Source organism: Gymnoscopelus microlampas (assembly GCF_963454915.1).
Source record: "Gymnoscopelus microlampas genome assembly, chromosome: 7".
NCBI lineage: Eukaryota > Metazoa > Chordata > Actinopteri > Myctophiformes > Myctophidae > Gymnoscopelus > Gymnoscopelus microlampas.
Window position 1 is genome coordinate 23871694 of NC_139944.1, and position 15796 is coordinate 23887489.

The following is a 15796-nucleotide window of genomic DNA, read 5'->3' on the forward strand; positions in this document are numbered from 1 at the left end:
CTGATCATTTACTGATTTACTCTCATTGCTGTCAGCCAGCCTTAGGCAACATTATAGTACACTGAACACTTTCCTCAGGCCTGAAAACATGAATCATCTCTAATGAGGGTTGGATTTGCTGGTGGAGATGAGGGTAAATCAGGCAGTCTATCCATTTCCCAAAAGTAAATACATGTATTGTTTTCAGTCTGACCAGAAGCAGGGATAAAACATATCCCCACCAACAATACAAATAAATGACCAAATGGGAGGGAAATCAAAAGCAAACACATGGATCCCCTCACTCTACCCCTTCAACAAATCCAACCCTGCATTTACAGAACTAACATTGTCGCAACTTTTACCATGTTTGACTAAAATACTGTAGACTCATGTGCACCCCTCAGCAAATGTTGGCAGGCATGGGGTCACTCATCTGGACTGTTCTGACACACTGTCCCACTGTTCAAACAGAAGGAATGTGGTAAAGGTGTTATGCAACTAGAATTGGCACCAGCCACGGACGGCCTTTCAGATATCAGCTGTGAAACAGAACCTTATCGATTAATACAGCCTGAGCGCTAATTTAAAGCAGCAATTCTTATTGTACTGAATAAAATGTTATTTTAACCACTTAAAGCCTATATACCTCAGTCCCTCAGGGGTGTATACTTGATCCCCTCCATTTTCCCTCTACACCAAATCTCTTCGCTGAAAATAGCCACAAATAGGTCACAAAACGTGTCACAAAACATGTCACAACACAACGCTCTGTGAGCTTGCATTAGGCGAATGTTCTCCTACTGTATTATGGCATGCATGCCCAGAATTGGAATGGTACGATCAAGTGGTTAAGTATGTTAATACAGTATAACTAGTTGGTCTCCCTACTCTTCTATTGAGAAATGTAGTGTGAAATGTTTGGGGAAAAGTGCAATAGTTACATGCCAGACCAAACATATTAAATCTGGATCTGGGTGTTTCAAAACCCTGTATTGTCTTCAGTTCTATTCCTGACCCTAATATTAGTATGAGAAAATGAATATAATGTGTTGCATTATCTCATTTTATGTGGCCTATTATGCTCAAACATCTGCACATAGTAGACATAAGTGAGTAGAATCATTTTTTGATTGATTGAATACTTTAGTGTCAGAAATGTAAACAGCATGTGGTACAGTAAGACATTAAGGCTAAAAGGATAACACAAAGAAATCCTGGGTACTTGTTTCCATTGTGGTCCTATGTATTCAATTAATCAACATAGCATAAAAATGTACACAATAATACAAACACTCTATGTACAAAGAAGAAAAAGTAAAAACTGCAGCAATGAATGACCTCCTTTCGATTTACATTTACCTCCCCTTGTGGTCTCCTGATAGATGTTTTTTTTTTGGTGGCAGAGTAGTAGAATGAGAATTTTCCCATGTTTGTTCTAAATTTGGGTTATACCAGATCATGGTTGCTACCTCTAGTGTTGTGGCTGTGGGTGTCACTCACTTTGGAGAAGTAGTTAGACAGGACAAGTAATTATCCACTTGGACCCTATTCTGCATCCCTATTCTACAAAAATAGTGTTGTGATGCATTGTGAGCTTGTAAATCGGCTATTTTCGTCTGGTCAAATAAATATAGAGTTTAAGTGGTTGAAAAAGTAGTGTTCTCACCTGTACAGTACGCCTGTACAGTACATCAACTTTATCCTCAACTTAGATCTCAGCTGCCTTATCAGTGACGCTATGGCCTTGATACACTTTAATTATGATATGCCGCTAAACAAAATGGATTCATATTTTTGGGGTATTACTGGTTTACTATGTTCACTGCATGCAGTAACTCTCATTGGCTCACTGAAATAACACGAGTGAGAGATTGGTTAAGAAAATGTTTGGATTGTCTCATAACATCAGCGTGGAAAGGCAAACGGTTTGGTATCCATTTTTGTCATTTTTGTCCGTGAGTGCGTGTGTGTGTATGTATATACTTTGCATAATATGTGCCTGCCTACTTGTTTTTTTTCCCAGCCATCCGTTTTGGCCGTATGCCCCAAGCAGAGAAGGAGAAGCTGCTGGCTGAGTTGTCTTCTGACGTGGACAACATGCATCCGGAGGCCACAGACCTGAGGGCACTCTCCAAGCATCTGTACGAGGCCTATCTCAAATACTTCCCCCTCACCAAGGCCAAGGCGAGGGCCATCCTCTCTGGCAAAACGGGGGACAATGCAGTAAATATTATAAACTTACTTTGTTTGTTTTTTTTACCTTTATTTATAGGTGTAACTCATGCCCGATTTGGCCAAATTGTGATAAGATCCTTGGTGCTACACTAGATGTATTTATATATGTATTAATTCATCCTATTAGATTATTTCCCCACTGTACACTTTTTTGATGAGGAACTTACATACAGTATACTGTCTAACATATGGGGTGTGTGTTATCGGTGGGGTATTCTAACCTGGGACCTCCTGAGTGGTACCAACTGAAATCATCAACCCTTACTTTTTTTGCCATTGAATTCCTACATTGCTGACAGGGTTTGCTCTCATCTACGGTCCTCAGTTTTCAGTCAAAGATTAAAACAAAGAAAAGTTAATCCAGCGCATTGACAGCGCAGATATTTCCTTACTATTTAGAGAGCACATTATTAGGATTAAGATGTGTGCCTAATGTAACTGTAGGTGGGTCCACACTGCTTGCAATCCAAATTCATTAGAATTCAAAACAACATGTTCAGTCTATCATGTTTAGCATGAATTTCTCCACCAAAGGGTGCTGAAAATGTCAAAACAAACTTGGGCTGAAACACAATACCAGACCCAAATACGGGATGAGCCACGTGATTCAACTACAGTATGTGCACCTCTAGGTTCATATGTTGTTGTTGGTGAGACTGAGAGTGGAAGGGCCTATTGAAAGCACATGTCTTGCTGGGCATTTGGAAATCGTTTCAAATGACATTCACCCCATGGGAGCAGTTCTGGCCAGTCATACTACCTAACAAAGGAATAGACATGTGTATTGCTTCATCCAAATTAAAAACAGGATCTCATCAATATTCATGCCCAAAGCACCACAATAATTTATTAAGCCATTTGTTTTGGTACATGAATACTATATGCCTGAAGAATGAAGTACCACATTGTATTGTAGCCAGTTACAGTATTACTATTGAATGTCTCCTTTTCAAAAGAGTATTATCAGGGCATATTAATATCTGGCAACTATTCTGTCCTCATTAGTATTTAGATGCCTTGATAAAGTAGCAACAGAAGTGCTTCTTGTCCTTTCCTGATGTATACTGTAATACTGTAGTCAACTATCCCAAGGCTATTCTGGACCCCCCCCCCCTGCTTGTTATGACTGCTGGTTGTGATGATAGTAGATGCTTGTTTTAGTCTACAGGTTTTCAAAGTGGGAGCTGTGGCCCGCAGAAGGCAGGATATTTGGGGGTCCTTGGCATTGAATTGTTTGTGAACCCCTGTTTTAGTCAATACTGGCAAAGTCACAGCAAGCTTTCCAAAGGAAACCAGAGTTCTTAAAAAAACATCTATAATGTTGTTGCTTTTTGTATGCATACTTTGATATGGATTTATGAATAGTCAGCATTCAGTATAGTTTCACCAGTAAACTACTGACTTTTCCCTCGGATGTTGTTACTGATAGAGACTGTCAATATTACGTGTGACATGTATAACAGTTGTTTATGAAGTAGTAGAACAGTGGATTTCAGTAGTATTTAAGTTATTCTGTTAGAAAGAAAATGTTTTAATGTCTAATAAGAAAGGCTTCTCATATCCCCACTCATTTGAAAGATCCCCTGTGAAGATCTTGCCTTAAAGTCTCTTTGGGACCTCCCATTAGTCATTGAGTCTTTCTGCTGTGAAAAATTGACGATTTCAGTGTATGAATGGTGTAATTCATGGGCTGAGGCCAGTGCGTGTCGTTGCCAGTTTATTTCCAAACAGTAAGCTTGGCTAGGGGCTCGGCTAAGCCTCAGTGACTTATGAGAAAGATGATGAGATGTTTTTGAGTCTCTGTCTGCACAAACAATTTATTGCTGGTCAGACATAAGAGATGTGCCATGAACAATGAGGCATAACTTTTAACACGTGGGAGGTATCGACTGACACGCACTGAAGGAATGGATGACTTGTATCTGATCCTGATGATGATTTGTCCTTAGAAGACCCAACGAAATAGCTGACGCTGTCAGCGTCTCTTTCTTTTTCTTGATCTAACTCAGGGGACCTTGAAAGCCAAATTAGTTAATATAGCATCACAATCAGTGTAACCACTTTAACCTTATTTTATGCTTAAGCTATTAAAAAATATCTGATCTACAAACTCACAACACGTCACGATATGACACATCGTGAGCATTTTTAACATCTTGATTTTGTTTTGAATAATTTGGGATTTTTTTTACACAAATCTTCTCTTATGGGGGTCCCTGGCTCAAAATCTTTTCAGATGGAGGTCCACGGCCAAATGCATATCAATTTGGGGGTTTTTGACATGAAAATGTTGGAGAACCACTGATCTAACTCATTCCTGTCCTCATCCTTTCCTCCTCCTGTGCTCATCCTCTTCCTCCCTCTCCTCCTCTGTCTTTTTTCTCCTCCAGCCTTTTGTTATCCATGACATGAAGTCTCTGCTGGAAGGAGAACAGCTCATCAACTGCAGACAGATGCCCGGTCAAGAGCAACAGCTTCACCACCAACCACAGCAGTCCTCTGGGCTCACAGTGGGACATGGGGGTCAGTACGACCATAATACCGTCACTGTCGGGTGAAAGCCTTGTATGCACCGGTGTTCCAATGGATCCAATGTACAGTAGTTATTATTATAGTCACAAGCATTTGTTAATATTTTTCTTTAGTTATATATTTTCATTGTGTGTATATATATATATATATATATATATGTTCAATATATGTTCAAATATTTGCACAAAGTTTCATGATTTTTCAAAAAATAGCAGATCTACAAGTTCATAACGCGGCACTCTGTGCCATGCTATGAGCTTGTATATCTGCTATTTTTGAATAGCCAAAGAAATCTTAAATGACACAGATACGTTCCCGGTCTTAAATGGTTAAACTAGGCCAGGTGCCCGCTGGGGCACGCATGTTCTTATTTTACGTGTGTATTCTTAGCCAGTAGGCCAAGGAAGTAAATCCCCAAATATTCTTCACACATTGTGAAAAAGGAGTGTGTGTGTGCATATTTTTATACTGTATGTTCTTAATATTCTTTCATAATACTGTCATCCCGCAATCCCTCCATATTTGGCCATGACTGGTGTTTTTGATGAGGTCATCAGTTTGACGTCAGATGTCCACAGAGAAGCCATGCATGTGGTCTTGTTTACACACATCGTTGCAGGTTGAATCAAGGTTTCTTCTGTCTAAATAAATCTAATTATATTTACATATAGGTGTCACAGGAGGTCACCCTGCAGGCTGTGGTGTTGGGAGTGTAACAGGAGTGGCTGGCCAGGGGCCAACGGATGCCGTGGAGCTGCGGTTCTTCTACAACTGCCAGACCCGCTCAGCCGAGGCAGTGAGGGAGGTGACAGAATTCGCAAAGAGCATCCCGGGATTTGTAGAACTGGATCTCAATGACCAGGTGGGTTGACCGTGGCTTTGGAGGTCTGTTGTTTAACCCACTTTAACCCTAGCATCTCTATTCTGGGCATTTCATCATAGGGGAACATTAAGGTGAACATAACAGATCTACAACCTCACAACACATCGCAACGCAACACTTTGTGAGTTTGTAGATCTGCTATTTTTGGCAAAGAGATTTGGTGAAAGGAGCGGCCCAAGTATAGACCCCTGGGGGGCACCGAATTATATTGGTTAATCCATTCAACCTGTTGGTCGTTTGTCTGTCGTTGTGTCTATCGTATCCTGTTGGTGTCATCCTGTAGAAAACATGGAACTCCACATTATGCAGCAATTTTTATTTGTATTTTTATAATTTGGCTGATGCTGTTGTGCGCTTGTAGACAGTGAAATTATAAGACTTAGCTAAATACAACTTTTTCTCAATTCTTCCAAACCTCACTTCGCAGATTATAATTCTTTATATCTGGAACGTTATTTTAACCAATCTGTATGGTAGAGTATGTTGATACAATATAACTAGCACATCTGCAGTTGTTGGAGGCTGTCTACTCTACCATTCATAAGTGAAATATCTCCCCTGGCGGATTCCATTTAGGAAGAGTGGTCTCGTGTGGGAGACCCTGGTTCAAGTCCCGGGTTGGACATAAAAGTTATGGATTGCAACTTAAATGATGCTGTACTCCTCTCTGTTCAACAGCCCAATACTTTGTAATGTATAGCTTGTAAACATATAGCTCAGTGGGAACACTGCTGTAATGTTGCCTAATCGCTGGTCACCTTTCCCCTCCTTTCCCTCAGGTGACCCTATTGAAGTACGGGGTGATCGAGGTCCTGATCATCATGATGGCTCCTCTCATGAATAAAGACGGGACGCTGATCTCCTACGGCCAGATCTTCATGACCCGGGAGTTCCTCAAGAGTCTCAGGAAGCCTTTCTGTCAAATGCTGGAACCAAAGTTTGAGTTCTCTGTCAAGTTCAACACCCTGGAGCTGGATGACAGCGACATGGCCCTGTTCCTGGCCGTCATTATTCTCAGCGGTGGTGAGTTGTTTTATCACTATAGAATTCATTATAATATATCGACTGCTTGACTACACTTATTATCTGAGACTGCTACAGGAAGATACAGCTCGGAATCGGATCAACTTCAGCATGCTGGGACAAAATAATAGTGACAGGATGTTGGCTGTCAACGCAATCGTGAATTTTGGTGCGAGAGTAACAGTATGTCAGGCTGGGATACCAATGGGAGGTTTACGCTAAGAAAGGGAATTTTATGCTCTCAGCCTCAGTCTTTAGTTCAAACAATAGCCCTGCAGTGCATGCTGGATATTAACAGTTACTGGATGTTAATCTGTAATTTAAGGAAGTGGGTAATGTACTTGCATTTGTTTAAGATACAATTATATGTAATTTGGTGTTATCTTTTGCATTTTTTTACTCCTTGAACTGCTCGTGTTTTGCAGTACTTAACTAATATAAAATGTTGTGTTTATCATAAAAACATTTTTTGCATTGGCACCTACAGTACAGTAGACTCTCTTTAATAATGTATCTGAGCCATCGAACCACTGGTTACAACATTGAATATTTACAAATGCAACAATATCATTAAAGATTTGGATTGTCAAGATGTTTGAATGCTTTGTGACAGGTCACACATTTCAAAAATACATATTTGATATTGAATTACATTTGCATCAGTAGAGAGTAGAGACCATAAATATCCCAGCACCCTGGAGTCTTTTGCAGGGCAGGTTCTCATAAACACTGTGCAGGACCACTTTGGACAGACCTATTTGACATTTATCAAGAGAGACACATTATCAAGAGGATATGCATACAAGTATACAGTAAAATCCCCAGTTACAAATTGATAAATTAACGGAGGATTTCACTGAGTGCGAGCTATGCATGCCACCATACAAACTGCGCGCGCACACACACACACACACTCAAAAGAATGGAAAATCTGATGTTGGCACAGTTCTAGTGCCTATATTGTTGCCAAAACTGGGAACACCAACTTCTAGGTCACAGAGACTGAATCGATTCATCCATTTTATGTCTGTATACATACAGTCAATATTGTTTTGGCCTCCATTTCTGCCTTTGGGGTGTCCTGGATTGAACCAGAATATGGAATTATTTTTAAGTGCCACAAGTTTTTTGTTTTCTCACAGATCTATAGGATTTTGTTTGGTCTTGCTGCTTGCCACATGTGCGCTTGATAATACTGTAGTCCGGCCTTGAACCCGCTGTCACTCGAAATCAGATCATTAGGTCAAACATTAACTTAAATGGCCGAGATTAGAGCTGCAAATCAAGATAAACATAAAAGCTTTTGTAAAGAGGCAGGTCTTTTTAACAATCGGTCACATTTTCCTGCTACATCAAATTATTTTCACTGCCTTTTTACAGCCTTAAGGCTCAGCTTTTTAATTATTCAGCTGTCTGCACGTCTCTGCCCCGTTTCAATACGAGTGAAAACACTGAACACATGTAACCACAATTCTTCTCTTTCTCTTCTTTCTATTCTTCCCTGTTCACTGTCTTCTATTGTAACGCCTCTTTCCATCTTAACATTATCCACTCTCATTCTTGTTTAATCCAACAAGTCTGCCCCTAATTTCTTTATTTACCAGGAGATTAGGGAGATAAAACTGCATTTATTTTGATTTGTGTCTACTGTGTTTTTATATACAGTAGAATCCCCAGGAAGAACTGCTGTCGCTTCCGTGCCAACAAATAACGATCCTAGTAAATGTTGTGAACCACCCTATACACTTTGTTGTCCGGGGTCCCCAGGGTTCTGTACTTGGCCACCTATTTTTTTCCCCTTCTACACCAACTCTCTTCCCCTAAAATAGCCAATCATCTGCTATGTTTGCCTTTCATCACAGAATGTTGAATGAACTTGGCACCCTCTCACCCAATAACTTGTCCTTGAGCACAATCCCTAATCTTTCTCTTTATGATGGCCCCATCCAGATCGCCCTGGCCTGCTGAACGTGAAGCCCATCGAGCGCCTCCAGGAGACGGTGCTGCACTCTCTGGAGCTCCAGCTGAAGGTCAACCACCCGGACTCCCTGCAGCTGTTCGCCAAGCTGCTCCAGAAGATGACCGACCTCCGGCAGATTGTCACCGACCACGTCCACCTGATCCAGCTGTACAAGAAGACGGAAGTGGACATGTGTTTGCACCCACTGCTGCAGGAGATCATGAAGGACTTGTATTAAAATGAAATACTTGGGAGGGAGGGAGAGAAGTGAGGGACAAGTGTTGTCTATGCGTGTGTGTGTGTGTGTGTGTGTGTGTGTGTGTGTGTGTGTGTGTGTGTGTGTGTGTGTGTGTGTGTGTGTGTGTGTGTGTGTGTGTGTGTGTGTAGGTGTAGGTGTAGGTGTAGGTGTATGTGTGTGTGTGTGTGTGTGTGTAGTTGTAACTACCATTGTGGGCGCAGTTAGAGATGCATTTGCAACTTCTGTGGACTATGTGCTTGATCATGATCATCAAGTTTGCATACAAGAAGGCACTACTCACCGGTAGAATCTACCAACAGCCGACGCTACCTGACGGCCCCTTACATGAACAGCTACCAAGAAGAGAGGCAATAGACCGGGCGGTATGTCCGTCCGCTGTCGGAACAGCAATGGGTGGACTTCCAGAGCGATTTAACACCAAGCGACAGTGCGAGACTAAGAACTTTGTTTCCTCTGGTGATCCAGCCTAGGACATACCCACAGACTGGTTGTTAGAGGGTTTCAACAACTTTTGATGCCCAAAAATGAGTAAAGTATTGTGCTGTCTCTGCTATAATTGGCAGCAACCATATATGGTTGCTGCCAATTATATTATATGGATACTTATAACCATAGGGTACTGAGTGACATGGTTATTGTATCATGAAGACATATGCCATCATTTTGTGAATGTAACCTTACTGCACAGTGTGTGTGTGTGTGTGTGTGTGTGTGTGTGTGTGTGTGTGTGTGTGTGTGTGTGTGTGTGTGTGTGTGTGTGTGTGTGTGTGTGTGCGCGCGTGCATGGTGGGGGTTGAAAGGAAGAGAGTCTGACGTAGCCAGACAGAATGACTGACTGAAAGTAAGGTGTGAAATAGGGAAGATGGGGGGGTTGGATGTGACCGACAGAGTCATTTCTCGTTTAACCCGCAACATGTGAGCAACATGTGGTGTGTCGTCATTTAGCCACTGCTGAGCATGGATATTTCGTTCTGAGTGGACCATCAACCACAACAACCAAAATGCACTGCTATCCATCAGTGAGAAAGCGAGAACTTCCCGAATCTCTTAACTCAAGAGATGTTTTTCTGTACTCAGTCCGGGGAACATTTAAGTATCTCTTAAAAAGTAAAGAGAACTGTAATATCACTGTGAATATATTTTTACACATGTCATAAATAGGGTTAGGGATCTTTCTTAAGCAGCTTTGTTCTAAGACAGCAGATTGCAAAACAATGAAAGCTGTACACGCACATTACAACACGCCCTCTGAAGATATCAACTCATGTTTGACTATCTAGTACATAAGACATATTGTGGTTTGCAAGCTGTGCATTTTATACTGTATAAAGGACCTGTGGAATGAATGTCACATACAGTGCCTAATCTTTTTCTTTTTTTTTTTACATATTATCGTTGTACAGATTCAATTGTTCTTTAAATACAAGAGTATAGTGACCTGATTGGTCTCACTTTTATTTCAAATTATACAAAAATGCTTGGATGATCATTTTCACTGTTTGAAATTACTTAAAACAATATGTTTAAGGCTACATGTTTATAAAGTCTGATTTATCAGATGTTTTTTTTTCAGATTTGTTGACAGTGGGATAGAATTTAATATCTGTAGGGACAGTAGAAATTGTATAAATAAAATATTTTCTCAATATTTTGTTCATTGGTTGCACCTTTTGTTGTTTGTTGAAATCTAATGAGTTTATTTGGTGTGAAACGTATACTACATTATCAAAGTTATAGACGTTAGTATGGCTTTTTTCACTTTCACAGAGACACAATTTTATCCACTTAAACCATGTACTCTGTACAAGATCCGGTCCTTTTGTCTCTATAAACCAAATCTCTTCGCCAAGAATAACCGATCTACTAGCTCACAACGTGCTGCATTGCGACGCATTGTGAGCCTGTAGATCCTTTGCCAAATGTTTGCCCCAGAATCGGTACACTAGGGTTCAAGTTGTTAACAGTGACATTGTTGGCTGTCATCACCACCCAAACACGCAATCTATTATCTAGGCATTACATCATCCATTCAGAGCATATCTTACAAACACACGCACACTCACACACCCTTTTGAAATTGCAACTTTCCATGCCGAAACAGGCAGGAAGTAAAAAAAATCATGTAGCTTAAGTGAAATAACACATGGATTTAGGAGTGTATTTGTAAATACATAGTTATTATTAGATCAGGTTTTCTTTTTTATTTTAATTTTGTGGTGAGATACATTTTTTGTTTTGTATTTAGCCAGTATTTCCTGTGTGTGTGTGTGTGTGTGTGTGTGTGTGTCTTTATCACTCTCTCTCCCCCTCCTCGCTCTCTCCCTCTCTTTCTCTCGTCTCTCACTTTATTTATCTCTTTACCTCTCCTCTCTCCATCTCCCTCTCGTGCTCTTTCTTTCTGTCACCCTCTCTTTCTCTCCTCTTATCCCCCTCTCTGTCTGTCTGTCTGTCTGTCTGTCTGTCTGTCTGTCTGTCTGTCTGTCTCTCTCTCTCTCTCTCTCTCTCTCTCTCTCTCTCTCTCTTGCCTCTCGCTCTCTCTCTCTCTCTCTCTCTCTCTCTCTCTCTCTCTCTCGCCTCTCTCTCCCTCCCTCTCTCTCTCTCTCTCTCTCTCTCTCTCTCTCTCTCTCTCTCTTGCCTCTCTCTCTCTCTCTCTCGCTCTCGCTCTCGCTCTCTTGCCTCTCTCTCTCTCTCTCTCTCTCTCTCTCTCTCTCTCTCTCTCTCTCTCTCTCTCTCTCGCCTCTCTCTCTCTCTCTCTCTCTCTCTCTCTCTCTCTCTCTCTCTCTCTCTCTCTCTCTCTCTCTCTCTCTCTCTCTCTCTCTTGCCTCTCTCTCTCTCGCTCTCGCTCTCTCTCTCTCTCTCTCTCTCTCTCTCTCTCTATCTCTCTCTCTCTCGCCTCTCTCTCTCTCTCTCTCTCTCGCTCTCGCTCTCTCTCTCTCTCTCTCTCTCTCTCTCTCTCTCTCTCGCCTCTCTCTCTCTCCTTAGCAGCAGTTCGACTCAGGCTGCTGTGGTTCTTCCCTGGGTGGTCAGATGGTGCATGGGAATGCAGGGTTTGACAACAGAAGAGAGGGGATGAAAAGCAGGAAGAAGGGGAGATGAGTGGGAGGAATAAAGGAAGTGAGTGGAAGGGAAACAAGAGCGAAAAGCAAAAGTGAGAGAAGAGAGGAAGGGAGAGGGGGGACTGATAAAGGAGAAGTATGTCTTCTAAAAATAAGCACGTGTCTTGGCAGGTGGAGTGTTTTGGCTCAGGTCCTGAGGGTCTGACTCCTCTTGGATGGTTGTTGATGATGAGGATGAAGATCGAAGCAGTTTTTTTTATGTTGTGTCAGCATATCCTTACTTTGTTAGGGGCTGGTCTCTGTAGACCAAACCCTGCCAACATTCCTAAATTAATCTGCCAAATAATTTTCATAAGAATAGTTATTTTCTGTTATCCAGAGAAAGATCTTGTAAGGAGTCCAACCATAGCATATGGTGATTTGTGTGAGGAAGTTATATTTTTGTGTTCCTTATGAAACGGCAGCTTCATTTTGTCTCCTCTTCTATTTAGATGACAGGCAGATGTTGTACTCCCAACACTGTGAGGGATTCCCGTCTTTTTCTTTCCTCCCCTTTCTTTCCTCCCCTCTCTCCCCTGCTCCCTGTGTGTGTGTGACTGCGTGTGCGTGTGCGTGTGTGTGTGTGACACCCCTGCCACAGACTCCAACCACAGTGATTTGTAAAAGAGTTTGAAGATTTTAAGTCATTAAAATACTGTGGATGGTGCAGTATATTATGTTGTTCTGCATATTTCATTCAATTAAGTATTATTTTATATGCATTTTATAGAAAATGACCTTCCAGTTAGCATTTCATCACTTTCCCCACTAATAAACTTTACATTTCTGAATGTTTTCAGCTACATCAGATTCATAGTGAAACAACCGTTAAACTAATGGAAAGGAGATTTTTATTAATCATTTCATTATGAACAGCTTTGTTTTCATCATTTCATTATGAGCTCAACCATGTAAGAAATGTGATTAAATAAGTGGGTCCATAATTCGTTGAGCCTCCACTTCCATAATTCTAATTTTACAGAATATCACATACCAAAACTACATTCAAAGCATAACTTTTCACTTGGCTTTGACTTGACACAACTTTACTGTATGCATCAGTGACAGACACTGCCCATCCATTTACCATTTATATGAAAAGGACCACAATGAACTGTCACACAGCTGTGCTGCTGCTGCTCCTACCTGTCCAGCAGATGTCCCTGTCCCCTCATGATCTGCCCCCCCCTCATCTAATTTATGTATATCTTACACCAGTGGATACTTGATTGTGTTCATCATCCGTGCCTTGCCCTCTATTGATGTTAAACCTGTTGAATTAGCGTGTGTAATCCTGCGTTTTATGTGATAGCCCTCCAGGTGTATCCCGCCTGTACCAGGGTCTGTATCCTGTTCCTGTATTCAGCCTGTTGTATTGTTGTACTTATTTTTTAAGTTTTTTGAAAGAAATAAAATTAAAAATTGTCTGCAAGCTTGTGAGCTTGTAGATCTGTCTTTATTTATTTATTTAGGATGATTTTCACCCATAATGATATGCCCAAAATACTTACGCAATGGTTAAAGTGGTTAAAGTCATGACATGAACAATGTGCAATTATTGGCTGCAATGAAAAAATAATCTTGATATGAAAGCCTAGATCTACATGACAATCTAGTTGCATCAGGCAGGAAACCTGAGCTTTCATTGACATTTCACTGGCATGGGGTTTCTATTAATCTTGCGATTGCGATCATTGCATTGCATTTGTCACATGGATACATTTCATGATGTGATTCATCCAACCACATGACTGCTGCCATCAGCAGAGTTGGTACATTGCCATGCCCATCATCTGCTAGTAGGGCCTACAGATTCTGAATGAGCTCCAGTCAAGTGACATGTAGAGCAGTGGTTCTCAGGGACGCCAAGGGGGGCCTTGAGGGGGTTCCACTGCATGGGTCCCCAGGAAAATGTGGTTACATATTATACATTTAAATAGCCGATCTACAAGCATACAACGTGCTGCATCACGACGTGTTGTGAGCAAAGCGAGATACACAAGATATATTGCAAAGTGACGTGCTGTGAGCTTGTAGATCAGCTATTTCTGGCAAAGAGATTTGGTGTGTGGGGGGTGGGGGGGCAAGAACAGAGCCGGCAGGGCCTTATAGGGTTTGGGTGTGATTCTGGGCTCAATAACCTTGACCCATTGGCCGAGTTCTACCCAGGGAGTACAGTACATCCAGTGGGAGGCAGGTTACCATACCAGTGACAGAACTGAACACCAGGCTCTCCCTCCCACTCACTGTCAAGCTTCTGATGGTGACTCACATGGATGGTATTTTAGGGAGATACCAAGGTCATTCCTGAAGTCTAGTGATTCACGTTTTATTTTGACACTTTTTTCTTTACGGATGAATACTTCTGATTCTGTTTGCCGATGATCCCCAGCTAAACTGTTGCTGTATTGGATTATGTTTTAAATTGTCGTGCAATTATGGGGAACAAAGATATGGAGCATTTGACACAGAGATTTTATTTACAGACAGCTCTGATGTACAGGAAATGCAGCAAGATTCCTTCCTCTACCACTTTATACAAAATACAAAATGGCACAGAGAGAAGGAAAGAATGTGAGAATACATTCTCTCCAGAGCGTGGCACGTCAACCCTATATACTTAGTTTACCGGGTCTATACTAGATCCTCTAGTATTTCTCTCTAAACATCTCTTTGCCAAAAACACACAATCTACAAGCTTACAATGTGTCGCGTTGTGGCACATTGTGAGCTTGTAGATCTGCTATTTTCGGCACTTGTTCGCCCCCAGAATAGGGATGCTATGGTTCTAAGTGGTTATGGTCTCAATCACCATCCACAGTTAGGAATGATTACAGATTGTGTTCATACATACATTAAATTTGGGGAGTGAGGGCATCTGAGTATATTGTATTGTTTCAGCTGGTTAGGCTGAAGACGGGGAGGAACAATAGAGGCCAATGAAAATAACAAAGGATTGTGAGGGAGGCCCAGGCCAGTGGGTTTAGTCAAATGTACCAGCCCTGTCCCTCCCATGGCCTCCTGTCCTCTCCTGTCCCTCCTATGTGGACCAGCCCTGTCCCTCCCATGGCCTCCTCCTCTCCTGTCCTCTCCTGTCCCTCCCATGACCTCCTCCTCTTCTTTCCTGTCCTGTCCTGTCCTCTCCTATCCCTCCCATGACCTCCTCCTCCTCTCCTATACTCTGCTGTTGCTCCTATATGCCCCCTGTCCTCTCCTGTCCCTCATATGGACCAACCCTGTTCCTCCTATGGCCTCCTGTTCTCTCCTGTCCTCTCATGTCCCTACTATGCAGCTGAAGACCAGGTCAAGTTTAAACTGCACTCTCTAATTTGTGAAATCTGTGAACCCTTTTGAAGAGTGTATTAGTCGAATGAATACGCAGACTTCTATTATTGCATTTTCATCTTTTATCCCAATTGCTGAAGTGTGATGCACGCTATCAACCTGAAGCCCCTCGACAGGATTGTAAAAATCAGTGGTAGGATCATCAGGAGGGATCCACTCAGTAGTATCCACAAGAAACAGACAGTAAAGAAGGCCTCCCACACACACACACACACACACACACACACACACACACACACACACACACACACACACACACACACACACACACACACACACACACACTTACAGCCTCCTGCCTTCAGGCCGTCGATATACTAGAGCCTCACCATTCACCAAAAGGGGCTCAGGTAGCTTTGTACCTACCTCTATAATCTGACTGCTGAACGCTCCATATGGATTTATTTATTTATTATGCTATCAATTACTTTAATATAGTTTTATTATAGTGATTGAGGAGTTGTATTTTGACCCGGGTAGTT

At 41.7% G+C, this 15796-nt stretch overlaps 1 protein-coding gene across 2 annotated transcripts in view; it reads left to right on the top strand.

Annotated features, from left to right (window-relative positions):
- The window catches only part of pparg (peroxisome proliferator-activated receptor gamma), a 37469-nt gene extending 28582 nt beyond the window's left edge, over window positions 1-8887 (top strand). Inside the window, exons 5-9 of one of the 2 annotated variants that reach the window (XM_084062231.1) lie at window positions 2006-2205; window positions 4608-4740; window positions 5421-5611; window positions 6412-6655; window positions 8606-8887. In XM_084062231.1, the coding sequence (XP_083918357.1) occupies window positions 2006-2205; window positions 4608-4740; window positions 5421-5611; window positions 6412-6655; window positions 8606-8853 (1016 nt within the window). In that variant the 3' untranslated portion in view covers window positions 8854-8887. The remainder of the gene's footprint in view (window positions 1-2005; window positions 2206-4607; window positions 4741-5420; window positions 5612-6411; window positions 6656-8605) is intronic. The other variant, XM_084062232.1, reaches the window with a different exon arrangement.
- Window positions 8888-15796: the final 6909 nt, after the last annotated feature.